We start from the raw sequence: 27,556 nt of genomic DNA on the forward strand, positions 1-27,556 counted from the left end.
CGACTTCCCGGAAGTCCCGGTGGCCTCCAAGTCCCAGGCGCACACTAGGGCCTCGCGTGCGGCCCCAACTCTATGGTCTGCGGGGGCGGAGCCTGCGGCGCGGTGCATGCCGGGCCGCAGGCGGTGCCTGGGCTCCAGTCATGGCGGCGGCGCTGGCTTCCCGGTGCTGGCTCTGGGCTGCGCTGCTTGTCCCTGCGGCCGCAGTGTATGAAGACCAAGTGGGCAAGTTTGATTGGTGCGTACGTGTGCGGCCTTTTCGGGAAGTAGGTGGCTGTTTTCCCAGCACCTGTCTCCTACCTGCCGAAACGAGGGAGGTTGCCATTGAAGCAGGATCGGCTACATGACTTGCGGCACCCCGTGCAAAATGAAAATATGGGGTTTCTTGATAAAAAGATCAAGATTTTTTATACATCGACCCAAGAGCATTAAGCCAAGCGTCGGTGCCTCTACTAAGCTGATCCTTCTGTGACTGTACAGCTTGCATACCCACTGTCAGCGCCACCATCCAGACAGGCTTTGGCGTTCTGGTCAGAGGTCACTGATTCCCTCCTCCCGCTTCAGGTCCTATTTCTGTGACAGGTTGCTCGTCTCCCGGGTGTCAGAGGCACCAGGCCTCAGTGGACTTTCATTCTTTCTCTAACTGGCTGTTGTCTCTTAGGCATGAAAACATGGTCTTATGTCTTCTAAGTGTTTAAACTGAGTCCTCGATCCCCTTTTTTTCATCCCAGGTCAACCCTGGGCTCAGAGTATGGTGGCCCAAAACTCATCACCCAGGAAGTGCCATGAATTTATTCACCCCTTCCTTAAGGCCCTGCAGATGGTTTGCTTCTGTTTGTACATTTGGCCACTTACTGGGAAAGTGACTGAACCTGTCTGTGCCTTGATTTACTTATCTGTAAAATGAGCTTACTAACTGTGCATTACCTCCTACAGAAGTTGAGAGAATGAATGAGAGATGATCTCTTTAAAGTACTTAGCACAAAGTTTGACTCATCAGTGCAGTCAATAAATGTTACCCATCAGGGCCCAACTCAGATACCTACTCCTCTGTGAACTGTTTTTGTCTCAGATAGATTCATATATTCAGTCCATAACATTGGTACTGTAGGTTTGTTTTTATACCTTTATGCTTTTTTCATATTTTCCATATGGGTGGTGTTACACCCCTCTCTTCCCCACCCACATTTTTAGTGCTGGGACTTGAATACAGAGCCTTGCACATGCGTTGAGTTACACCCCAGCACGCCTTCCCCCATCTTTTTTGCAGTGCTGGGGATCAACCCAGGTCTTCACACACACCAGGCATGTGCTTTACCTATAAACCTCCCTTCTCCCCCATTTAGAGATTGGGTTTTGCTGTGTTCCTAGGCTGGTCTCACACTCCTGGCCTCAAGTGATCCTCTTGCCTTAGCATCCTGAGTAGCTGGAACCACAGGTGTGTGTCACTGCACTGGACAAAACAACAGTATTTCAAAAGATAATGTGATTTATTGTCAAAGATTTATTGATTTACTTCGAGTCCTCGTTCTAACTAATTAACTGACCACTCTGGACTTTGGGTTTCTCACCTGTAAAATGGGGGTACTATTATTTGTCTTACATACTTTATAGGGTTTTCAGTGTATATGGTGAGAATAAAGTATGTGCAAATATATGTACAAACTGCCAAATAAAAACCCATCTCTACTACTAGTTTAGTTTCTTTAAAAAAATAAAACAAAACAAAAAGCTGGACTAGGTACTTGGGAGGCTGAGGTAGAGGATTACAAGTTCAAGGCCAGCCTGTGTTTCGGGCCCTGTATCAAAATAAAAAATGAAAAAGGGCTTGGATGTAGCTTAGTGGTAGAGTGCCTGTGGATTTTGACCTACAAAAAACAAAAAATAGGCTGGGCATGGTGGCACACGCCTGTAATCCCAGCAGCTTGGGAGGCTGAGGCAGGAGGATCACGAGTTCAGAGCCAGCCTCAGCAAAAATGAGGTGCTAAGCAACTCAGTGAGACCCTATTTCTAAATAAAATACAAAAAAAAGGGCTGGGGACGTGACTCAGTGGTTGAGTGCCCCTGAGTTCAAGCCCGGTACCCCCCTGCCAAACAAACAAACAAAAAACCCCAAAACCCCAAAAAGAACAAAAATTAACAAAAACCAAAACAGAACCTAGACCAAACAACATCATGTTAGGAGAAATGCAGTGTAAATGTCATGTGCTTGGTATGCTACAGATGGCAGACCTTTATTAATAGCAAGGGGCAAGCACTCCTGTTAGGTTCCCTTTTTGTGCGGGTTAGAGTGTTGAGTGGTAGATACAAGCCAACAAGAATATGTGTGCTGATCTGATGGATCTGAGTGTGTGTGGGCTACAAAGGGTCATAGAGGACAAAGTTCTCACCCAGTTTGTGGAGTTGGGTTGGAAATTTTGTGTGATTTTTTTTTTTCCCCCATAGCTGGTGAAAAGGGTTGGATTATATGGTTATTGAAGGCAGGGCCTGGGTTCTCCCATTTCTAAGTGAGTGCCTAGTTTCACTATTAGTGAATACAGGAAAGACTTGAGCTTTGTTCTAGTGGATTTTGGGACAGGGGCTGTTTTGAGTATCACCTTGAGCAAATATGTACTTAAATTTGGCTGGGAGTCTTAGTATTTCTCATCTGTTCAGAGGTACATGCCTTTGTTCCCTTTGCTTCTGACTCCACCTGCCTTTAGTCTGATCTCTACGTTAACAACCACAGCTTACCTGTCCTAAGGTAGGTGTGGTGGTGATAACCCAGTGAGCTGCCTTTTCACGAAGCCAGTGATGACTTTGCCCCTTATGTTCCCCTGTACTCTTTTTCTCAGGAGACAGCAGTATGTTGGGAAGCTCAAGTTCGCTTCCTTGGAATTTTCTCCTGGATCCAAGAAGTTGGTTGTGGCCACAGAGAAGAATGTGATTGCAGCGTTAAATTCTCGAACTGGGGAGATCTGTGAGTGAGCCATGCAGAACGACTGGCTTCCGGGGTGGAAGGCTGACAGCCATGAATCTAAGTGGCCTGTGGCTTGCCATGCCTGCCTGGCTAGTCCCCAGATCAGGGCCGTGATGGCCAAAAGGGGCCTTTCTTGGTGGATTCTGATAGTTTTTTTCAGACTTCTCTTTTTTGAATATTTAATATATTCCTACCACTGGACTTTTGCAGTTTATTCTCTCAATCTTGAGAATCCTTAAATAAGACACTGCTGCAAAAGACACATTATACTATTTTGCAGTAACTCCTACGTTCAGGTTACCTCTGCTGGGTGGGGTTTTTTTTTTTTTTTTTTTTTTTTTGGGTCAGTTACTACTATTTGTGTGGATGTATTTATTTATTTAATTTTTAATTTTTATTTTTACGGACTGCATTTTGATTCATTGTACACAAATAGGGTACAACTTTTCATTTCTGTGGTTGTACACAATATAGGTTCACACCATTTGTGTAATCATACATGTGCATAGGGTAATAATGTCTGTCTCAGTCTGGGTGGATTGTTTTTAGGCACTGAAATCATGAAAATAAAAATTTTAATCACTATTTTATTGTGATAGGCCTCAGCCTCCTGAGCTGCTAGGATTACAGGTGTGTGCCACTGTGCCCAGCTATCATTGTTTATTTATATATGTGCTTTTACATATATGTATATATACATATATTTTTTTTTTTCTTTGTGGTACCCAGGGCTTTATATTTGCTAGGCAAGTACTATAGACTGAGCTACATCTGCAGCCGTTTTTAAAAAATTGTCTTGAGACTGGATCTTGCCAGGTTGCCCAGGCAGACCTCCAACTTGCAGTCCTCCTGCTTCAGCCTCTTGAGTAGCTGGGATTGCAGGTGTTCATCACCACACCCAGCTCATTTATGTGTTTGGTGGGGGTGGCAGTGGGGACTGGATGTGCAGGCACCTCAGATGGGGATATTGGTGCCTCCTCTCAACCCCTCCCACAGGGAGTGGAACTGGATCATGGTCAGTTAGCTGTATTTTGTCTCTTCTTCTAAATAAAATTGGATACTTTTATGCAAACAGAGACCTCTTCAGTCTTCTTTTTGTGTCATGGTAATGTTCACAGTAATGCCTGATGCTTGTGTCTCTCAGTGTGGCGCCACGTTGACAAGGGCACGGCAGAGGGAGCGGTGGATGCCATGCTACTCCACGGACAGGGTAAGCAGAGGCCTGCGGGGTTCCCAGGGTGGGGCAACCCCCCATTCCTTGGTTCCTTCTTTGTACAGTGTCTGCTAGGGAAGGAGGGGGGTGTTCCTGTTAACATCTGTTTATATAGACCGAGGAGGTGACAGAGCAGGTTTGGGAAATAATTTCATCTTGGTCTTGTCTTTTCCAGATGCAATCACTGTATCCAATGGAGGCCGCATCATGCGTTCCTGGGAGACTAACATCGGGGGCCTGAACTGGGAGATAACCTTGGACAGTGGCAGGTAAGGGAAGAAGCTGTGTTTCATTTTGGCTGAGTGAAAGGCTCTGTGGAGCATAGATCTGCATGGGCAGCAACTTTAGGCCTTTGATTTTTCTGAAGAGGCAAAGATCATCAAACATTTTTTTTTTTTTTTTTTTTTTGGGTACTAGGGATTAAACTCAGGATCAAGGGGACACTTAATCCCACATCCCCAGCCCCTTTTTTTTCTTAAAGTTTGAGACAGGGTCCCACTAAGTTGCTGAGACTAGCTTTGCACTTCTGATCCTCCTGCCTCAGCCTCCTGAGCTGCTGGGATTACAGGTGTGTGCCGCTGTGCCCGGCTATCAAGTATCTGCTCTTGGTGTTCTGTGTGGCATATGTTTACTCAGCCAGCATTTACTCAGCACTTACTAGATGCAGAGCTCTGTGCAAGCCACAGTGCTTATTCTTCTACTTGAATTCTTTTCCTAGTTGTGATATGTGAACTTTGCCACGTACTAGGTATGAGAACATAATGTAAAACTTGGTGTTTTAGTTTTATATTTAGAAAACAGCGTGGGCCACTCTTCCATCTTTGCTAAGGTTAAGTTATAGAGTTATTTACATTAACTTATACATCTTAGGGTGGTAATTCACCTGGTAAATTCATGGTGGCCCCAGGCAATGGGCGCACATATGAATGTGAGACAACTTCTATCATCAAGTTCACAGTTGGGGAGATAGGCATGTGGCCCAATAATGGCAGCACTTGTCTCATGGGTGCATGGGAGAGGGTTGGCCTGGTTGCTGTGAAGTTCCAGGGGAAGAAAGGAACAGCCCTTAGGAGATTTGGGGGTTCGGGGAAGCAGTGTGGCTGTGTGATTGCAATGCAGACTCAAGGCAGCTGACAGCTGGCAGAGCCAGACTAGGATCCAGGTATGTTTGAACTCGAAGCCTATTTCCTTGTCTACCAAGCCACAGTGGCAGTGGTGGGACTGTCTCACTGGCCTGAGGCTCACCCTGTACCTGTGCTCAGTTTCCAGGCGCTTGGGCTGGTGGGCCTGCAGGACTCCGTCAGGTACGTCGCGGTCCTGAAGAGGACGACGCTTGCCCTCCGTCACCTCTCCAGTGGGCACTTGAAGTGGGTAGAACATCTCCCTGAAAGGTAAGGCTGTCACCTCCCAGGCCACGGCTACCTTGTTCCACTCTGTATAAGCTCTCCTTCTCCTTAAGGGGCCTCCAGGTCTGCCAGGCCCCTGCACGTTTGCGTCACGTGTGGTGGGTTGTGCTCCTGGATGTGGGTCTGAACGCAGCTGTGGCTGTGCGGGGAGTATCTTTGCGGGAGGAGAAAACTAGCTGGGGTGCCAGAGCGGCCGCGCACGGGAGCCATAGGCTTAGTACTACTTGCTCCTGGGCATGGTACTTTGGGCTTTTTAGCTTCTAATTTCAGTTAGACTGAGCCTTTCATTCATTGTAAGAGTCAGAATAATCAAGGAGGGTTGTTTCCAGGGGTCTGGTGGTGGGAACTTGAAGCTGAGAAGGACAAAGTCAGATTCCTGTGGGGCCAAGTGTGTACACCCGTGAGTCACATTGGCCCCTTCAGGACTGCTGGGAACTGCAGTGTACCTGGCCTACCTCCAGGGGTCAGCCTTACTCAGCCGATTGGTGCTCTATAGGTACGTAGGTGGGTATGTACTTAGGTCCAGTGTTGCCACATGTCTGACCTAAGAAAAGTTAGAAATATGATTTTTTTTTCCTGTGGTGCTGGGGATTGAACCCAGGGCCTTGTGCTTGCGAGGCAAGCACTCTACCAACTGAGCTTTATCCCCAGCCTGTAATCCTGTGCTTTGAAGGCTAAGGCAGGAGGATCGCAAGGTCAAGGCCAACCTGGTCAACTTACTGAGACCCTGTCCCAAAATTGAAAATAAAAAGGGCTGGGATTGTAGGTCAGTGGTAGAGTGCCCCAGGGTGTCCCAGTACTGCTGAACAAACCCCTAAAAGCAACCAAATTAAAAAACAAAACAAAACAAAAAAAAGTCTGGGGGTCTATGGTAGAGCACTTTCTGAGTAGGCTCAAGGTCCTGGGTTTGAACTCAGCCCCAGCACTGCAGAAAAAAACAACCTAGAAGCACATCTCTAAACTGTGCAAGCTAAAGAAACCTATTTGAGGACTTGAGTTTGTGACATCTGAGGACTGGCACCCTAGCTTTGGAAGACCCCTAGGGATGCTCCTGTCTGAGGGATAAAACCCTGCTCTCTCTTGCCCCTTAGTGACAGCATCCACTACCAGATGGTGTATTCCTATGGCTCTGGGGTGGTGTGGGCCCTCGGCATCGCTCCCTTCAGCCATGTGAACATTGTCAAGTTCAATGTGGAGGATGGAGAGATTGTTCAGCAGGTATGCGGGGACATCTTACATGAGAAGCCTCGTGAATGGGGAGGGGGTCAAGAGGACCCTTCTTTGCACTAGGGATCAGGGAAGTTGGCTGAGCAACTGCAAAAGTCATTTAGTCCCTGATTGTGGTCAGTTGCCACTGTCTTGTCTTCATCTGTGTATATTTAAAATACTTGCATTTGGTCGTGGTGCTCTTTTGGTGTGGCTAAGAAATTCTGCAGATCTAGTCCCTGCCTGTAAGTGTCTTCTAAGCTAATACCATAAAATAACAAGAGGAAACCACCTGTGACAAACAGTAGAGAAATACCTCTCTGAAGTGTCAAGCATTTATAGTTATCTGGTGTATTTTTCCAGTAACCAAAAAGAAAATCCTGATTTTTTTTTTCTGTTTTTGGAGGCTCTTGGGAGGCTGGTTGGTGGTGGGGGTGGGGACAGGAAGACCCCCATGGAACCAACTGCAACCTAAGCCTTGAGCTTAGGACCCTCCACGGGATTCCGGCAGCGATGCGGCTGACGAGTTGAGGGAATTTGACGATCCTGCGTGGGCTTCCTGTTATGATCTCTCTGCAGGTCAGGGTTTCGACTCCATGGCTGCAGCGTCTCACCGGAGCCTGTGGCCTGGTGGATGAGGCCGTGCTGGTGTGCCCTGACCCAGGCTCACGTTCCCTCCACACTTTGGCCCTGGAGACCGAGTGGGAACTGCGGCAGATCCCCCTGCAGGTGACAGGCTGCAGCTGCTTTCACTGGCCCTCAACTTTGCCTGTGGGGCTCGGAGGGGGCACACAGTTCATGGGGGCCCTTCTTCTGGTGGCATTGCTGCTTCCCTGTTGGGTTGTGGTAGCCTGGGGAGAAGTCTGGGCCTCTGGCAGAGCTGGTGTCAGGGGAAGTGAGCCACTTTCCCCTTTGAGGAAGCCGAATGGGAGCTTCTGGAGCCACCTGCCTGGTTTAGTTACATCCCCTAGAAAGTGGGGCAGAGGGTGTCAGCCTGCTGGGTCAGTCACTGACCAGCCGCCTGCCCCCATCCTCCTTGTTCTTTTCTCCCTTAGTCTCTTGACTTAGAATTTGGAAGTGGATTCCAACCCCGGGTGCTGCCAACACAACCCACCCCAGTGGATCCTTCTCGGGCCCAGTTCTTCCTACAGTTGTCCCCGAACCACTATGCCCTGCTGCACTACCACCACGGGGCTCTGAGTCTGCTCAAAAACTTCCCCCAGGTAACTGCTGGCAGTGTGGGTTGCTGGGGTTCAGGAGTGTCTGGCCAGGCTACTGATGCTAGGAAACAGTGCCCTCGAACCTGTCCAGATTGGAGATTGGTGGCACCACCCCTGAGTGGCTTGAGAGGGTAGCCTTACGGTAGGAATGGAATACGTTTTCTTCTGAGTGTTACAGAGGGTCTTAAGAGTAAAACTGCCACCATCCTTGGAGTCCGCAGTCAGAGCCTCCTTAGGGATATAAGAGCAACACGGGGCCTAGTGGGACTGGCGCCTGGTTGGCAGTAGGGTAGTTGTTAGATGCAGCTGGGGCCTCCTCTGCTCACAGACGCTCTGGCCATCATTTCCAAAGCTGGGAACGCTTTGAACTCCAAGGCCAAGGGACCTCCAAGGCCAAGGGACATTGACCCTCCAGAAGGCTGCCAGCTGACCTAGGTCCCATTTGGGAGCTGACCCTTGCTTTCCCCACAGACTGCCCTGGTGAGCTTTGCCACCACTGGGGAGAAGACAGTGGCTGCAGTCATGACCTGTCGAAACGAAGCAGTGAGTACGGAGGGCAGTAGGTGGGTGTGGGGGTCCTGACTCTTCCTGCCGGGAGCCCTCAGCTAGTAATCTGGGTGCATTCTCCTGGTCAGGTCAAAGGTAGGAGGCTGCCGAAAAGTGAATTCTTGTCTCTGGAGCTTTTTGCACACCCCCTCTTTCCCTAGGAAGGAGACTTTAATAGAACCTTCTCACTTTGACCTGAGCGTTAGAAACCGCATAGACTGTGTGGGCAGGATGAGTAGTGAGGTTTGCCTTCTCTAAGTGCTGGGAAGACAGAGATAAAAGCTTTGTTTTGTGAATGAGAAGGGGCCCTTTATCTGAAATTTCTTCTGTCCTTCTCTTTCCTCTAGCAGAAACCTAGCAATTCTGAAGATGGGTCAGTGGGAAGCTTTTCGGAGAAGTCTGGTGCACAGGTAGGGTGTGGCATCCGGCAGCATGCCAGACCTGGAGACACAGGAGGCCACGGGGGGGAGCTGAGGAGCAGCTGAGGCTTGCAGGCCTCCCTGAGTCCCTTGGATTCTAACTCCTGTAAATTCAGTGGTGGTGCTCTTGACCCCTTTTCACTGAGATGCGGAGGTAGAATCCCTAGAATCTGTGCTAACTGCATTCTTCTCTGGGCCTCAGTTTCCCTGTTTCTCTTGGGGTTCAGTTGGTAGAGCTGAGTGTCCCCTGTGCAGTTGCTGTGTGGCAGAAGTGTGGCCTGGCTGAAGGCACAAGTTAGCTGTGGCTTCGTGTGAGCTTTTCCCTGCTTCCTGTCCTTGTGCCGTCTCACCTCTGGGATGCCTCTGCTACACTCCGCTTACCGGTTTCCTTCTAAAACAAGTGTACTAGTTGCAGTGTCACCTATTCACCCAGGTGCCTCATTCTGCCTCAATATTTGGCGTTCTCTGCTTTTTTGTTTTCCTTTGCACATATTTCTCCTTCTGGCCTGGAGCCTTCTCTGGGGTATTTGTCCCTGGTATTGGACATCCTTTGGGGGACTTAGCTTTGGCGGATTCCTCTAGCTGATGTGTGCTGTTTGCACCCTTAGGAGTCGCTGGCATGCTTCAACCAGACCTACACCATTAACCTCTACTTAGTGGAGACAGGTCGGCGACTGCTGGATACCGCGATTTCATTTAGCCTGGAACAAAATGACACTCGGCCGGAGCAGGTGAGCCAGGGCCTTGGCCTGCAGACGTTGAAGTCCTGTGGGCTTCTCAGCGTGGCGCTTCCTGTCTTCAGAGCCAGGTCACAGCCTGGGTCCTGAGTTAGGACTCTGGACATGGGTTCTAGTTTTTCCTGAGCCTCTGACTGGTCACAGATAACAGCTAAGGCAGGTATTTTTTATGCCTGGTTGTCACTGTGCCCCAGGCACTGTGACAGGCTTTTTGCTGATGCACTAACCGATGTGAACTTCTCACAGTCCTGTGAAGTGCTAGTTACTGACTGAGTTTTATAGATGTAACTGTGGCCTGGTGGAATTTGGTACCATATCCAGAGTTGCAGAGCTGTTAAGACATGTTGCCCTGGGTCCAACTGGGGCTGTTGAGCTGCACAGCCTGTGCGTGTGATCCCTCTCGGTGTTCCTTCAGGGACACTGCATTGTGTCCCTCAGCTTCTCAGCTGTGGCTTCTTCATCTTACAATTGGAAGTGTAGTCCTGGTCTCCTGCTGGCTTTGTGGGGCATGGAAGGGTGATGTGATATTGCCAGGTGCTTGGGTTCCTTCATGGGCAGGTCTGAGGGAGCCAGGGGACCATGGTCACATTGACTCCAAAGGGTACATGTTACCTTCTTGGTGTGTGGCTAATAGCTGGAGATAATGCCATGACCTCGACCTCTGGGGCACCTTGTACTTTGAATCCTGGGATCTGTTGCTCTGAGAACCATTTGGATTCTCAGGGACTTTTCGGTTTCTAGCTGTACATCCAGGTGTTCTTGAAGAAGGATGACTCAGTGGGCTACCGAGCCTTGGTGCAGACGCAGGATCATCTGCTCCTTTTCCTGCAGCAACTGGGTGAGTGCACCCCATTCAACCCAATTTTGTTTCAGTCTGCCCAGACTGGTTTTGAGGCTGTGAACAGGTTTCTGGGAAAGGTTCAAGTGGAGTATAGCCTGAGTATTTTCTCTAGAGCCATATGTCACCTACTTTTGAGTAATTCCTTAGCCTTGTAGGGTGACATATAGAACGTTCCACCTTTGACTTGTTAATTCCCACTCCTTACTCTGCTATTTCTGTTTCTTTCTTTCTTTTTTTTTTTTTTTTTTTGGTATGGGGGATTGAACTATTGAGCTATACCCCTAGTCCCTCCCCTCCTCTCTCTCTATATACATTAGTCGTTGATGGACTTTTATTTTATTCATTTACTTATATGCAGTGCGGGGAATCAAACCCAGTGCCTCACACATGTTAGGCAGGTGCTTTACCACTGAGCCACAACCCCAGCCCCCAGCCTTTTTATTTTTTCAAATTTATTTATATTTTATTTAGTGATAGAGTCTCCCTGAGTTGCTGAGACTGGCTTTGAACTCTCGATCCTCCGGCCTTAGCCTCCTGAGCTGCTGGGATTACAGGCATGCACCACAGTGCCTGGCCCCCCAGCCATTTTTTATTGTTTAATTTAATTGCCGAGACTATCACTGAACTTGTGATCCTCCTGCCTTAGCCTCCTGAGTTCTGGGGATTACAGGCATTTACCAGCGTGCCTGGCTTTTCCACATAGAAGGTCAAGGAGTCAGGCTGAGCTTTTGCAAACTGGTTTCCCTTAGCAGGGAAAGTGGTGTTGTGGACCCGTGAGGAGTCCCTGGCAGAAGTGGTGTGCTTGGAGATGGTGGACCTCCCCCTGACTGGGGCACAGGCTGAACTGGAAGGAGAATTTGGCAAGAAGGCAGGTATGAACCCAGGGGATGGGGCAGCAAAGGTGCTGGAGGGACTGCTCTCAGACTGAGTTTGCTAATTGAAGCACAAGAGACCCTGCCTCATGACAGCCTGGCTTCCTGGGTTCAGCCAGATGGCTAGTCTGTTGTGAATGAGCTCCATTTCCAATGCATTGGTGGCCCTGTGGTTTGTGTAACTATCCTTTCAGTGCAAGATAGTTGTGAAACTATCCTTTCCTCTTGGGAAAGATTCTGAGGCCAAAAAACAGTATAGCAACAGCCTTCATCACCTGAATACCTAAAAGTTGTCAGGTGCCGTCGTTAGGCACTGCCCACTCATTGTCCCCAAAGCAACAGCTGCATATGCTTGGAGAGACATGACGGATGAATCTGTTTCTTGTGGAAATAGCTCCATGTCCTTTGAAGGCAGCCATAGTCCCGGCTGCCCGGATGAGACTGGTCCCCTCCACTCTGATTCGGTCCTGGGCCTGCCCCCACCCCGTCCATTCCTGGAGCTCTCCAGCAGGTGGTTGGTGAGGTCTGCCCTGGGCCAGGTGCCCTGCCAGGCATTGCAGGTTTTCTTAAACGGAGGATTAATTTGACTTTACTCTGTTTCTGCTGCCTGGATCCAGCGATTCAAGGTAAAGTCCGCCTCTTGCTGCCTTGCGCTTGTTGCCTGCCCACATGGCTAGCTTTCAGTTGATTGTTTTTCCTGGCTTGCATCAATGAGGTATATGCTGTGTGTGTGTGAACTGCTCTACTTGTGACTTGTCCTCTCTACCTCTCACTTCTCTTCCTTGAGCTGAGATGAACAGCAAATAGAAAAATAAATGTTCTACTTTATAGTGAGCACTTAGGTGCCAGGTGCCATGCTAAGTCCTATATGCGTGTTGTTTGGTCTAATTTCTGACAGCCCGCTAGGATGCAGGCCGTTTCACAGATGAGGAACTCAAGGCACAAAGGTCACACCAGAGTAGGGAGTAGATCTGGGGTTTTAATCCAGGCCCACAAACTCCAGAGACACCACTCTTCACTGTGTCACCTTGCAGCTGCCACCAAGTCTTCAGTCTCTGATGGTAGAGATTTGAAGAATGGTGGCTTCAAAGTTAGGGGTAGAGGGAAGAAGGGCCTTGGATACGTTGTCAGGTGATGTTCAGCAGGTGACAGCAGGAATGAAGCAGTGGGAGATGACAGGGCCTGTTCGTGGTACACAGGTGAACACCTGCTCCCCTTCGCCCCCGCCCCACGCTCTCTGGCTGTGTTGCGGCACCCAGAAGCCTTCCCCACACCTGGGTGTGGGACTGTGCTGGACATTCACAGCATGGCTGCATCCTGCATGGTGAACCTGACCTCTTAGTTTTCTAGTCCCAGTTCCAGGCAGTTATGGTTGAAAGAGCCATGAAAGTGGGTTTGTGAAGCTTGAGCATGGCTGAGTGTGAGACTTGGCATTGGAGCAGACTGCCCTTTGGGCTTGTGGCCTGGAGCGAGAGTGACGAGGATGCTCCACAGGAGAGGGCAGGGTCCCTCTTGGGAGAGGTACCTCCTGCCAGACACCCTGTCTGATGGGCAGTGCTTTACCCTTTTCTTGATGCCAGATGGCCTGCTGGGGATGTTCCTGAAACGACTCTCGTCTCAGCTCATCCTGCTGCAGGCGTGGACTTCCCACCTCTGGAAAATGTTCTACGATGCTCGGAAACCCCGAAGTCAGATTAAGAATGAGATCAACATTGACACCTTGGCCAGAGATGAGTTCAACCTGCAGAAGATGATGGTGATGGTAACAGCCTCAGGCAAGGTGAGGACTGGAAGCCCAGGTACCAAATCTTCTGAAGTTTAGAGGGTGGGAGTCAAAGAGCCTGCTAGGGGATGGTGCTGGTTCCAGTTGGCACGGAGTCCATCCTTCGGCTTCTCTGAGTGACTCGGTGTCTGTGTACCTTGCAGCTCTTCGGCATTGAGAGCAGCTCTGGCACCGTCCTGTGGAAGCAGTATCTCCCCAATGTCAAGCCAGACTCCTCCTTTAAGCTGATGGTCCAGAGGACGACTGCTCATTTCCCCCACCCGCCCCAGTGCACGCTGCTGGTGAAGGACAAGGTCAGGCTGTCCACCTGTGACTTGAGGCAAAGTGGGTGTGGCTCTTTTGGTGTTTTGTAATTTAAATTTCTCGCAGGCTTTTGGAATTCTCCAAGTGTCCAAGAGGAACATGCAGGGGTTGGGGATTTTTTCTTCTACTTTCTTGCCTGTGTGGAGGATTGACTACAAAAGGATCTACCTTCAACCAGCTTTCTTCTTCTTCTTTTTTTTTTTTTTTTAACTCACTGCAACATTCTTTTTAGAAAATTTTATTTATTTATACGTGGTGCTAAGAATCAAACCCAGTGCCTCACACATCCTAGGCAAACTCTTTACCCCAGAGCCACAACCCAGCCCCTCGGCCAGCTTCCTCTTTTTCCAGTCATAGACCACTGTTGGTGGCTGAGTGAGTGTTTTGTATGTAGAAGGGTAGAACACAAAGCTATTTATATCTCTGTCTCCCCAAATTAGAATGGATTTGGAGGATTCACTCTAGCAGTATGAGAGAGGGAACTTGGACACTTCTGGAATGGCCGTTGTGGGGTTGCTGCCGAATTGGTATTTATTTGACCTTTTTGTTTGTTTAAGCACTCTAGTGTTTAAGCATCCCCAGCTGTTTTTTTTTTTTTTTTTTTTTTTTGCCGTGCTGGGGATCGAACCCAGGGCCTTATGCTTGCAAGGCAAGCAAGCACTCTACCAACTGAGCTATCTCCCCAGCCCTCCCCAGCCGTTTTTATATTTTATTTTGAGACAGGGTCTTGCTAATTTGTTTAGGACTTCGCTGAGTTGCTGAGGCTGACTTTGAACTTGGGATTCTCCTGCTTCAGCCTCCTAAGCTGCTGGGATTACAGGCGTGTGCCACCATACCCAGTTCTTATTTTTTCTTTACCATGTCCAGTTCTTGGTTATGTTTGGAGCCAGAGGCAATTTGACTTTTTTCCTTTGACATTAGCTCTGGAACTGTTTATCTTCAGCCAAGAACTTATTTCCACAAAGAAGGAAAAGAATAGGGAATTGCTCACCATTGAGCCAAAGACTCAGCTTTACTGATTTACCCTTAGGATTTGCAGTCTTTTCTGACAGTTTGCTCTGCCCATTTAGGAAACAGGAATGAGTTCTCTGTACGTCTTCAATCCCATTTTTGGGAAGTGGAGTCAGGTGGCTCCCCCAGTGTTAAAGCGCCCCATCTTGCAGTCCTTGCTTCTCCCAATCATGGATCAAGACTATGCCAAGGTGCTGCTGTTGATCGATAACGAGTACAAGGTACTACATCCCTGGGGGATGCAGATACCCAAGTGGAGTCGGGCGTGGCATGGGCTGGGCAGACAGGTGGGAAGCAGTTGGATGCTGTCTGCAGTCAGTCAGTCCGTGCTCATCCTCATTCCATCCCTCAGAGACATGACTGCTGTGTTTGCCTTTTTTGTGACTGCTATTTCTGCACTTGTGAATACTCAGGTTCTTAACAGAATTAAGTTTAATCCTGTTCCTTTAGTATTTGCTGTTTTATTTTTGAGGCTGTCTCTGATGAGGATGCAGTAATGAGATTGGGAAATGGGGCTTAGCAATTCCTGAATTTTTCTTTAACCATTTTTATGGGGTTTTCAAGGTCACAGCTTTCCCAGCTACACGGAACGTCTTGAGACAGCTGCATGAGCTTGCCCCTTCCATCTTCTTCTATTTGGTGGATGCAGAGCAGGGATGGCTGAGTGGATATCGACTCCGAAAGGTAGGACTTGTGCTCTGGCAGGGCTGTCTGTGGGAGGATGTGGGCGTCGCCTGGCTACTTAGCTGAGAGGCACCCATACTGGTCATCCTTTTGTAAACTTAGATCATCAGCACAGTCCTGCGGTCTGATTGAAAATCGGTCACTTGCTCATGGTTGGCAGGTTCTGGGTAGAAGACATGGCTCTGGTGCTGTGGACAGAGCAGGACATGACGGACCAAGTCTCTGCCCTCATGGGTACCAGGGATTGAACGCAGAGGCACTTAACACACTGAGTCACATCTCCATCCCTTTTTATTTTTTATTTTGAGGCAGGGTCTCAATAAGTTGCTGAGGCTGGCTTTGAACCTGGGATTCTCCCGCCTCAGCCTCTTGAGCTGCTGGGCTTGCAGGCTGTGCCACCGTGCCCAACCCTCATGAACTTTTCATTCCACGTTTCGTCTATAGCTCAGGGAAAGGATGTTTTCCCTTCATTCTTGGAGGAAAAGATGGTGGGAGGTGGGAATGGGGGTTTAGTAATGAGTTGTAATTTGTATGAAGAAGATTTTATTGGCCAGCTCTTGTTAGAGCATGTACTTTAAATTTTATTTCTAGAAATGGGGTTGGTTTGCTCTGATCCTGACACACTTGAGCTGAGCTCTTCCATACAGCAGTCCATACTGACTTGGAGGTTCCCAAGGGGGTGGCCTTGTTAGCAGGGCTGCATAGAGGGGCCCTTGGTGGAGTGTATTCAGCAGAGAATACACTCCTCTCCTGTCCTACAAGGCCTTTTATTTATTTATTTATTTATTAATGTTTGCAGTACTGGGGTTTGAACCCAGGGCTACTCTCCCACTGAGTCACGCCCCCAGATGGTTTTATATTGTTTTGAGACAGGGTTTTCTAAATTGCTGAGGCTGGCCTTGAACTTGCAGTCCTGCCTCAGCCTCCTGAGTGACTGGGATCATAGGCATGTGTGGCCTGCCTGCTTAGCTTTATCACGGTTACTTTGTGAACTGGGGCATATTACATCTCCTAGTTTTCTTGTCTATAAAATAAGATGGTAAAGGCGCCTGCACCCTAAGGTTGCTATTCAGTGAATCCAGTGAGTTAATACATGTGAGTCATGTAAAACAGTGCCTGACACATGGCACATGCCATCTGAGGTTGGGCTCTTGTCATTTTGACAGTGTGATGCCCTTTCCTGACATAGTTGCAGCAGCTAAGCTTTATCATAAAGAGCATAGAAGTGGTCTGCTCGGAAAACACATGCTTTACCCTTATGGGAGAAAAGAGAAATTGTCTTTTCAAGTTCATAAAATGGGAACCTTGGAGGAGACTGTTTTTTGTAGATAGGGGAACAAACGGGACGTGGCTGTTGTGCATCAGTGGAGCCCTGAGGACCTCATCTGAGTCAGCAGTGATCAACGGGCGATGGAGGAGGCGAACCTTCATGCGGGCCTAAGCCAGGGTGGCTTTCCGTCACTGCCACGTGTGTTCTCTGCCTGTCCCCTTGTGTGGGGATGTTACTCTGGGAGTGTTTTAGTGAGTCCTCAGGATTTCAGAGGAGGCTGGCACAGAACCTTATTTGGTATTAATAAAAAGGTCTGTTAAAACACTTACACAAGTAATACGCCAGCTCGTTGTCACCATTGAAGATGCTGTGCTGCGGAGGCACGCAGCAAGACCTGGGCGGCACTCCCTGCTGCTGTCCTGCAGCTCTGCAGCCTCTTCTGTCCACGTGCACTTATGAGGCCGTGTCCTCAGTCGTGCACACACACCTGAGTCTCACAAAAGTTTTCTTACTGAAAGGGAATTGGCCTGTATTTATTTGCTTTTTTCTGATGTGTTTTCTGCCTCAACCTTTTGTTCAGAATCCCATGTTGATTAAAGTGAAACATTGAGAGAAGTATCAAATCCAGAAGCTCAGTGAACCTTCATAAAAGGAGTCCATTGTGTATGTGGCAGTCACCTTAGGATCAAGAGCACCAGCTCCCAGGAAGACTCCTGTCCCTTTCCAGTCCTGACCCTCTACCACAGGGCTCCACGTAATTCTGTGGTGTGAACATCTAATTACATGTTGAATGGCAAAAGTGTATTGATTTCCTTTGACTGTGGAACCACACAGGAAGGATTTTGAGGTCCTGGCCAACTGAGGCCATGTCACTTGTGGCCCTGGTGTACAGAGATCTTAGATTTTATAAATAAATGCCAAACTTCCCTTGAAGACATCCTCCTTTGATAAACAATACTGTTTATTGGAACACTGTTGGGTATTCTTTTCTTTACTGGCTTTGGTATTTTTCTTTCTTCATTTCAATACTGGAAATTTAACCCAGGGACACTACCACTGAGCTACATCCCCAGCCTTTTTTATTTTTTGTTTTGAGAAAAATAGAAAGTTGTCTAGTCTGGCCCAAATTTGTGATCCTCCCACTTCAGCCTCCTGAGCTTCTGGGATTCCACGTGTGGGCTGCTGTGCCTGGTATTTTAGTATCTCTCTTAATCAAACCAAGGGTTCCACACATCTTCATGAGCCAGGTCTTTATTGCTAATTTCAAAGAGTTCTGATCTTGCTTCTTCCAGCCCAGAGGCTTCAGACACTGAACTACAAGATGGGCCAGCAACAGCTGTCTCAGGTCTGTGTGTCCCCTTTTGATCACAAGCACTTTTGCCTCTGCCCTAGGATCTCACTACTGAACTGAGTTGGGAGCTGACCATTCCCCCGGAAGTACAGCGGATTGTCAAAGTGAAGGGGAAACGCAGCAGTGAGCATGTCCATTCCCAGGGCCGGGTGATGGGGGACCGCAGTGTGCTCTATAAGGTATGTTACAGTAATCTGTCAGAGTGAGGACTTTAGAATCAGGAAAATAAGGACTTCAGTTCTGGCACTTGGACTAGTTTGCTTTTAATCCCTTTGAATCTTAATTTATTATTTGGCAGGTGGGTATAATTTTTTTCCTTGGGTACTGGGGCTGGTACCCAGGGCCTCCCCTGTGCTTGGCAAGCTCTCTGCTCCTGAGCTACACCCAGCCTGGGCAGGTATACCTTCTTCCTACAGTTGTGGTGATGATCACATGGGACAGTCACGCTGAACCCAGTGACTGGTGTATAGTAACTACCCAATAGATGTTCGCTTTATCATTGGTAGTAGCATTGATTCTGCCTTCTGGGGGTGACCCTTAGTCAGTCCATCAGGGAGACAGGGCTCCCTGCAGACTGTCCTGTGAGAGAAGGTAATCCTATCAGTAATGACCATTCATACCTCTTTTAATGGAGCAGAGACTAAGCTGGAGAAGGGTACAATAGAATAGGGTAGGGAGACCATGGAACTTGACCAAGAAGCTGCTTTGCTGAGCATGTGGCAGCACAGCAGGCTGCAAGCCTCCAGGGGGTCTGTCAGGTCCAGATTTGCCCTGCCACAGACTCACTCTTCAGCGGGGGTCATCTACTTAGTCTGCCTACCCTTCCATTGTCACCAGTATCACGGGGTTAATAGCACTGACTTCTGAGGATTGTCTTGAGGTTAGAGGTATCATGATTGGAGAGGTGCCTGCCATGTGGGTCACATTATTATTAATCCTGTCGACTTGAATTCTTTTTTGGGGGCACACTGGGGATTAAACCCAGGGGTGTTTAACCACTGAGCCACATCCCCAGCCCTTTTCATTTTTATTTAGAGACAGGGTCTCACTAAGTTGCTTGTGACCTCACTAAGTTGCTGAGACTGACTGAACTCCTGGTCTTCCTGCCTCAGCCTCCCAAGCCCCTGCACCACCCTGCCCGGCCTTAACTTGAATTCTTTATTGATGAACACCTTGTATATGACAGCAGTCAGTTTTAGCTCATTTGGAATGACCCAAATGTTACAAATTCTAACATACAGTTTGGGCTGGTGGAACACTTGCTTAGTATGCACAAGACACTGGGCTCCATCCTCAGGATCATTAAAAAAAAAAAATCATAATAACGTATGTATACATATATAAATTTTAAAGAACACATTTTGATCTATATTAGTAAGATGTAAAAGTTAAAATTTACTAGAACACTTGTGCTTTCATGTTCTGAAAAGAACAGTAGCTACCAGTAGGAATTAGCTAGCAGTAGGACTTTGTGAATTCGTAGTCATTATGCAAACATTCTAGGTTAGTAATTTTTTTTTTTTTTTAGTTTTGATACTGGGGATTGAACCCAGAGGTGCTCTACCACTGAGCCCTTTATTTTATGTTTGAGACAGGGTTTTGCTAAGTTGCTGAGGCTGGCCTCAAACCTGTGATTCTCCTGCCTTAGCCTCCCAAATTGGTGAGATGACAGGTGAGTGCCACCACGCCTGGCTCATGATCTTGATAGTTGTTTTTTTTTTTATTAGTTGTTGATGGACCTTTATTTTACTTATTTACATATGGTGTTGAGAGTCGAACCCAGTGCTTCACACGTGCAGGGCAAGTGCTCTACCCCTGAGCTGCAACCCCAGCACATTGGTAGTTTTGATGAGTGCTCAGTTTTGGTTTGTCTGATGCTTTCCTGGGGTTGCCCCGTGGCCGTAGGTTTTGGAAGGAGGTCCATAGAGGTGTAGCAGCGGCTAGTTTGTGAGTGCTGGCAGGAGGCCATGTGTTGTTCCTAGGTGGTGGGATAGAGCAGTGAGCCGTGTAGACAGAACTTGCTGTGTTTACGAGGCTGCCATTGTAGGTGGGAGTGGCCAATAGTGAAAACAATATGTAGGTACATCAGTATGTTGGCAGGCTTTGGTTCTGTAGGTAAAATCAAACCAGGAGGAGGGAAAGGGACACAGGACCAGGCAGGGATGCAGTTTAAAACAGGTGGCAAGGAGGTCCTCACTGTGAAGGTAGCATGGAAGCAAAGACTCGGAGGGAGGAAATGAGTCATGGATACCTGTGGGGGAGCCTTCCGAACTGGAGCCAGAGCAGCCCGGTGTGCGGGAGAACAGCAGGAGGCCACATGACCAGAGCAGAGTGAGCAAGGGCACTGGGCTGTGGGGTCAGCTGGGACCCCACCACAGCTTGCCACTCGGGCCTTCGTTTGGAGTGAGAGGAAGCACCCTGGGAAGCTTCGAGCAGAGAAGTGACATAAATGGCTGATGTGTAACAGGCTCACGCAGCCTGGACTGGACTGCAGAGGGCCCCGGAGGAAAGCAGGAAGACGACAGACTGTATGTTGTCTTCTTCAGGGAGCTGGCAGCAGAACTGGGGTGGCAGTCGAGGAAATGGTGAGGAGGAAACTTATTCTGGATACTTTTTGAAAGTAGAGCCAATAGAATATGTTGATAGGGTGTGTGTGTGTGTGTGTGAGAGAGAGAGAGAGAGACAAGGATGACTTGGGCAGTTTGGTTCTGAGACATCAACACATGGAGTGCTGTTGGCTGGGGGGCCCGGGCAGAGCCAGGTTAGGCAGGCATAATCAACAGGTCAGTCCGGGTGGGTGAAGTTTCAGAGGAGGCATCTAAGAAGAGGGTGATGGCGGGTTGTAGTAACACCTGCAGTTCTGGGGAGCGTGAGTCTGGCTTGGATGCATAATTGGGACATTGCTGGCACCTGTAAATAGTGGTAAAGCACGAGGTTGCTGAGGTCACCAGGAGGTAAATGTAGATGGGAACGTCCACGGCCTGGGTGCTGTGGGTGTCTCCATCACGAAGGTGCCAGGAAGTGTGGAGGAGGATTCCTCCAGAGACCGGGAGGGGAGGCCAGGGAGGCAGAAGGAGACCAGGGCAGGTTCCTGGGTGAAGAGGATGTGCTCGCTCTCCAGTGGTTCTATTAGGTCAGGTGAGATGATGAGAACCAGCACTTACCACTGGAGTTAGGGGCAGGAGGGTACTGGTGACCTTGGGGAGAACGCCACAGTGCTAGAGTGGTGTCCTGAGGTCCCAGGCTGCAGACCCGGGTCTCGAATTGACCATGTTGGTGCCAGCCCTGTGACTTGACCAGTCACTTCACTGCTCTGACTTCCTGGTCTGGAATGTGGATGGTAGTAGCCACTTCACAGGGTCGTCGAGGGGATTAAGGGAGAGTCAAGCCACCAGGGATGACCCCCAGTCCCTGGTGGACACACACCAAGCACAGGAGTGAGAAGCAGTATTCTCATTCCTGGTTCCTCTGCCAGGCCTCTGAATCCCGGGTCAGCCCACAGGGGACCTGGGCTCACTGGGAGGCCGAGCACAAGACACGTCATTGTTCTGAAGGAGCTTTCCTGTCTCTCCCCAGAGCCTGAACCCCAACCTGCTGGCCGTGGTGACCGAGAGCGTGGATGTACACCACGAGCGCACCTTCATTGGCATCTTCCTCATTGATGGTGTCACTGGCCGTATCATCCACTCGTCCGTGCAGAAGAAAGCCAAGGGCCCTGTGCATATTGTGCATTCGGAGAATTGGGTTGTGGTAAGGAGGGGCCGGGGACACAGGCAGCCCAGGAGGTCTCCTGCCTTTTAAGTGCTTTCCAGAAATCCAACCATTGCTCTGTTTCCATAGGATCCCAAGGTCCCTGGATGGCAGCATGGGTTCTGTTAGGGGCAGGCTCAGGAACGACACTGCCTAGGTGTGGTCTTGGCTCTTCCTAGTCCTAACTGTCGACTGCAAGTTAATTATGTGAGCTCTCTGCATTGCATCACTGTGAAATAGGGATGATGCAGCCACCTCCTCTAGCTTAGGGCAGTTCCTAGGACCTGGTGAGCACTCAAAGGCACCTAGTTAGCTGTTAACATAACTTCTAAGAACACTGAGAATTCCTTTGTCATGTGGCAGATTGTGGATAGCCTAGTTAAATTGGCTTAAAAGTTAGTAAACTTAGGAGCCAGGAAGTGAGGTGCTGCTGGGTGCTTCCTTCCCCGTCTGGAGCTGATTTAAAGGTGCCATTCAGTGTAGCTTCCCTTCCCAGCTGGAGCAGCACTGAGCCCTGAGCTGCCTCCCTCTCCCTGCAGTACCAGTACTGGAACACCAAGGCTCGGCGCAACGAGTTTACTGCCCTGGAGCTCTACGAGGGTACTGAGCAGTACAATGCCACTGCCTTCAGCTCCCTGGATCGTCCCCAGCTGCCCCAGGTCCTCCAGCAGTCCTACATCTTCCCCTCCTCCATCAGTGCCATGGAAGCCACCATTACCGAACGGGGCATCACCAGCCGACACCTGCTCAGTGAGTGTTAGGGGAGGGCTCTGGGATGACTGGGTTCCCTGGGGCAGCCACCCTGAAGGGCAGTGTAAGGGAAGGTTGGCAAGGAGGGCTCCATTTCAGTGGGAAAGTTTGGCCTTGCCCTGTAAAGATGACCACTTCTTCTTAGTCCTCACTTCTGGGTTTTTTTGTTTTTTTTTTTCTTTTTTTTGGGTACCAGGAATTGAACTCAGGGGCACTCGACCACTGAGCCACATCCCCAGCCCTGTTTTGTATTTTATTTAGAGACAGGGTCTCACTGAGTTGCTTAGTGCCTTACTTTTGCCGAGGCTGAGTTTGAACTTAAGATCCTCCTGCCTCAGCCTCCTTAGCCTCTGGGATTAGAGGTGTTCACCACTGCGCCTGGTTCTTAGTCCTTATTTCTGATGAACTACTTTCCTTCTTTGGTTTTTTCACCTAGCAAGAAAAGCAGGGATGGAGTTGTGGCTCAGTGGTAGAGCACTTGCCTGGCATGTGTGAGGCCTTGGGTTCAACACCACATATAAATAAATAAAAAAATCCATTGACAACTAAAAATATATATATATAAAAAAAAAAAAAAAGAAAAAGAAAAAACAAAAGAAAAGCAACCCCGATGTTATTTATTTTTTTTGGTGGTATTGGGGATTGAACTCAGGGGTGCTCTACCCAAGCCTTTTTTGTTTTGAGACAAGTTCTCAAAAAAAGGCTGGCCTTGAACTGATGATCTTCCTGCTTCAGCCTCCTGAGTAGTTGTGGTTACAGGTGTGTGCTACTGTCTATGGTTCTGACAGCATTCTTTTTTATTTTTCTTTAACTTTTTCTTTTTAGATATATATGACATGACAGTAGAGTGTATTTTGACATATTATACATACGTGGAGTATAACTTATTCTAATTAGGATCCCATTCTTGTGGTTGTACGTGATGTAGCCTGATATATATATTTGTTATATTTTTTTGGTTGCCGATGGGCCTTTATTTTTATTTATTCATGTGCAGTGCTGAGAGTCGAACCCAGTGCTTAGGAAGCGCTTTACCACTGAGTTATATAAATCCCCAGCCAGTCCCCTGATATTCTTTTTTTCTTTTTTTTTGGTACCAGGGATTGAACTCAGGGGCACTCAACCACTGAGCCACATCCCCAGCCCTATTTTGCATTTTATTTAGAGACAGGGTCTCACTGAGTTGCTTAGTGCCTTGCCATTGCAATCCTCCTGTCTCAGCCTCCCGAGCTGCCACTGAGCCCAGCCTGATAATATTTTTAACATAGCTTGTGTTGACTTGTGTAGACACTGGCAAGATCTCATCGTGTATAGTCCAAGTTCAGGACTCAGTGATTGTTTAATGGTCTCCTGGGCCTACTTCATTTGACTAGAAACACTTGGGACTCTCAGCTTTGACGACCGCTGGCTACCGTATTGACTGTCAAGTATGAGGAAGGCAACCCTCTTGGCAGCATATGAACTTTGATCAGCATCGCTGACCCTGGCACTAACTAATACTGCCTGGCCCTCTGCCCCTGTTGGCTGGCCAGGTGCCAGACACAGCCTTGTTTGCTTAACAGGAAGGAGACGCCTGCAGGGGAGGCAGAGGGATGAGGAGACCCCAGTGGCCTTCTACACTCTTCCCTTTCACCATTACCGGTTGCTTGATTTAGAACTTCTAATGTCTGGGGATGATGGTATGTGAAGAAACTACCATCTTCAAAAGTGGGAACCTTCACTCAGACCCATGTATATTATTGGATTTTTTGATGATTTAAAGGAAACTCACTGACCAATTTTTTGCTTGATTTAAACTCTTTATTTGAAATTTCTGTGACAGTAGTTTGTAACTGACCCTGTGCTTGCTTTAGGTAAGTGAACGTTCTCGTCTTCCTTTGCAGTTGGGCTCCCTTCTGGAGCAATTCTTTCCCTCCCCAAGGCCCTGCTGGATCCCCGGCGTCCTGAGATCCCAACGGAACAGAGCAGGTGAGAGCCTGTGGCAGTGCCCAAGGCTCTGACCGCAGGAACTCACCTCACCAGCCTGCCCTGTGCCATCCTGGCCAAGCCAGGGACTGGGGAGGGGCTTACCTTCTTGGGGAAAATAGGCAATAAATAACAAGTAAATTGTGTGCAGTATCAGGTACTTGTAAATGCTAAGGAGGAAAAGTAATATGGGGTACACTCGAAGGGTGAGGGATGTGTCCAGGTGGGATTTGAGATCAGGTGGCCTGGGAATGCCCCTCTGAAAATGGGGACTGTCTTGAGTAAAGCTCTAAAGGAGTGGAGGAGCCTATGTTGTGGATGGGGGAACTTTCTAGGAAGAGGGAACACTGAGGCCCTGAAGCCATGTCCGTTGAGTTTGGGAGGACAGACCTGTGTGGCTGGAGCAGTGAGTGTGGAGACACTGGCCAGTCCTGGGAGTCATGGGGCCAGAGCCTGGGGCAGCCACTAGCCGCTAGGTTGTTTGCTGTCAGCACTCTGCTTATATTCCCACCTCCATCCTGACTTCTGTTCAGTTCGGGGCGTGGACAAGTGTGGACAGTGGAAAGACAGAGCAGATCTGTCCTTGGCGGTGAGGAGCAGAGGAGTGTGGGTCAGAGCACTGCCAGGAAGGGTGGGTAGAGCTGGGGAGGGAGCGGGACTGAGCCCTGGAGTGAAGAGCAGAGTGGGCCTGGTGACTCGGTGTAGCGGTGTGAAAACGGCCCTGACTTCATTGGTGTGGGATACCGCCAACCGTGTACTATATTACTTTTCAGGTTTACAGCAAAGAATCCAGATCTCAGTCTGACCCTCCAGACAGCCTTCCCAACATTCAGCCACTAAAATTTTAACCATTTAATGCAAGTAGGCCCCAAAGGAGATTTGAAGCTAGATGTGTGGCCTGGAAACATCCCGGGATGGAGGAGGGGCAGCCAAGAGGTCCCTGTACAGCAGCTTCAGAGTGCCTGTCCCCGCTGGTGTTTTGCAGGGAGGAGAACCTGATCCCGTATTCTCCAGACGTACAGATACATGCAGAGCGATTCATCAACTACAACCAGACGGTCTCCCGGATGCGAGGCATCTACACGGCTCCCTCAGGCCTGGAGTCCACGTGTTTGGTGAGTGGAGCCCATAGCCACCCTGTAAGACAGCTGCTCTTCGTTCCACTTTTGGAAAACAGCTGAGGATATCATTCCCTTCTTTCCCCAAGTGTGAGGTCATGGTGGCTTGCTGGTTGCCTTTCTTCTTAATTCTCATTCCGTCTGCCTCACAGGTTGTGGCCTATGGTTTGGATATTTACCAAACTCGAGTCTACCCATCCAAACAGTTTGATGTCTTAAAGGATGACTATGACTACGTGTTAATCAGCAGTGTCCTCTTTGGCCTGGTTTTTGCCACCATGATCACTAAGAGACTGGCACAGGTGAAACTCCTGAATCGAGCCTGGCGGTAAAGACTGAAGACGTGGTGCCAGAGTGGTGAGCCATAAGGACATGGGTCAGCTAAGGAGTAGCAGTGTGCTCTGGGTCGGTGCATGTGTGTCGGGTTCTCTTCTCAGGAGTTGGAGGAAAGACGAGGAACCATCACGCATAACTGCTTCTGGGATACTGGAACACAGTCCTGTGGCTGCAGACCTCACTCTCCAACTCAGCTGAGGGTCCCAGGCACCTGAGGGGTTCCTCCTCAAGTCCATGGCTGCTGCTCGGCTCCCTTTCTTTGCCTATCCATGGAAGTTCTATTTCTTGTAAGACTGCCAAATGGTTGTCTTCTTTTGTGAGGTGTGCGGAATGTGATTTCAGCTTCCCTCTATTTCTGAGTCTTATCTAGAAATCCTTCTGACTTTCCCTGCCTCTTGCTTCAAAGTCCCAGAGGGAGCTTTTCTGGCCAGCTCCACCTTATAGGTGCATTTATCGCTTGACCTTGAAGGGGTGGGCGTAGGCTCATCCTGAGCTGAGGGTCCTGACTTCTCTCTGCAGTAACGGGGGTTGAGGAACCTGTGTGTGGTGTCAGAACCTCTTGTTTCATGATTATTTATTAGGTTAGGCCACCCAGGCTTTGCTTCAGTCCGTCGAGGCCAAGTGCATAATTACATCTTGGTTTATTGGTCATTACCTGTGCTTTTCTCCAGAGATGTGTCAGAGCTGAGACTCCCCCCCCCCCCCCAAATATTGTTTTTTTGTGGTGCTGGGGAGGGAACCCAGGGCCTCACACATACCAGGCAAGTGCTCTGCCAATAAGCTGCATCCCCAGCCCAGCTGAGGCCTTTTACAAACTACTGAATTATCTGAACCTTGAACAGATTTCACGTGAATGGAGAGTCCACCTGTTTCCCGGTACCTCATACCCTCACTTTACCTGTGGGCTGGCCTAGTTCAAGAAAAGTGTCCTTGTTTAAGAACCCTATTATTTATTTTTAGTTTAGGGTTTTTGTTTTGTTTTGGGGCTGGGGATTGAATCCAGGGCCTCATGCATGCTAAACACACACTCTACCACTGAGCTCCCAGCTAGTTTTAAATATAAATTAACACGTGGGTCATATTTCCTTTTAAGATGAGGTTTTAAATCTTATTGATCTTACTTTTTCTTTGTGGTGCTTGCCTCACTCATGCCAGGCAAGGATCTACTACTGAGCTACATCACCCAGTCCCCAACCTACCTTTGAAGCTTTAAACAAGACAGGATGTGCGGATGTTGCAGCACTGATTAGCTGGGCTGCTGTGTCTCTGCTACAAATGAAAGGAAATCTGGAGGCTTCCCCTTATTCATGGATTTGGGGGAAAATGGGGCTTTTTTTTTTTTTTTTTTTTTTTTTTACTGTGAAGAATAAAACACAGTATAGATCATCTCTAGCCCTTTGTTGAGAGGTACACTCAAGCTTCAGAATAAAGTGATGAATGACTGACCTGAGTCCTTTTTTGCGTCTTAGCATGATCACTCGCTTTTGCATTAGAGTGGAGAAAAGCAGTGCAGAAATGGAGTGAGTGTATTTAGTAAGGAAATGTGACAATTGAGTTGATTTCGGTTATTTAAAAACAATTTTTCCTCTTTCTTTGGTCTTATGCTGATGGTAGGTTATCACGGAGAAGGAAGAAACATGATAATCATTTCACTTTAGTAATAAGGTCAAATGGATATTGGGAAATGATCATGTATTGGCAGAAAAAATATATCTATTCAACCGGACTCAGTGTATTTTGTTTAAAGTAACCTGTACTGGGTCAGTGGAACATGCCTGTAATCCCAGCAACTCGGGAGGCTGAGGCAAGAGAATCACAA

The 27,556-nt window shown here is 48.5% G+C and overlaps 1 protein-coding gene across 4 annotated transcripts; it reads left to right on the top strand.

Annotated features, from left to right (window-relative positions):
* Positions 1-108: 108 nt before the first annotated feature.
* Positions 109-27,062, top strand: Emc1 (ER membrane protein complex subunit 1). Of its 4 annotated transcripts, none has more exons than XM_047557308.1 (24): positions 109-235; positions 2,832-2,956; positions 4,101-4,166; positions 4,345-4,438; positions 5,432-5,560; positions 6,667-6,793; positions 7,361-7,510; positions 7,837-8,004; positions 8,473-8,544; positions 8,895-8,957; positions 9,575-9,697; positions 10,445-10,541; positions 11,294-11,416; positions 12,034-12,042; positions 12,997-13,196; positions 13,343-13,492; positions 14,573-14,734; positions 15,078-15,197; positions 17,860-17,997; positions 21,395-21,568; positions 22,108-22,318; positions 24,202-24,286; positions 25,269-25,398; positions 25,554-27,062. In XM_047557308.1, exons 1-24 carry the CDS (start codon positions 141-143, stop codon positions 25,731-25,733), a joined length of 2,991 nt encoding a protein of 996 aa, XP_047413264.1. In that variant the 5' UTR covers positions 109-140; the 3' UTR covers positions 25,734-27,062. The 4 variants fall into 4 exon arrangements, with proteins under 4 accessions (XP_047413264.1, XP_047413273.1, XP_047413281.1 ...); XM_047557317.1 differs by having other exon boundaries at positions 8,898-8,957; XM_047557325.1 differs by lacking the exon at positions 12,034-12,042.
* The last annotated feature ends 494 nt before the right edge of the window (positions 27,063-27,556 follow it).

The sequence above is a fragment of the Sciurus carolinensis genome, chromosome 1 (genome assembly GCF_902686445.1).
Source record: "Sciurus carolinensis chromosome 1, mSciCar1.2, whole genome shotgun sequence".
Lineage (NCBI taxonomy): Eukaryota > Metazoa > Chordata > Mammalia > Rodentia > Sciuridae > Sciurus > Sciurus carolinensis.

What these genes read in the sequence shown, in the direction of transcription:
- Emc1 (XM_047557308.1), top strand. Translation starts at nt 141, where the DNA reads ATGGCGGCGGCGCTGGCTTCCCGGTGCTGGCTCTGGGCTGCGCTGCTT. An exon ending in TGGTAACAGCCTCAGGCAAG is followed by an intron (nt 13,197 to 13,342) that starts GTGAGGACTGGA and finishes TGTACCTTGCAG; the next exon opens with CTCTTCGGCATTGAGAGCAG. An exon ending in CACCAGCCGACACCTGCTCA is followed by an intron (nt 22,319 to 24,201) that starts GTGAGTGTTAGG and finishes CTTCCTTTGCAG; the next exon opens with TTGGGCTCCCTTCTGGAGCA.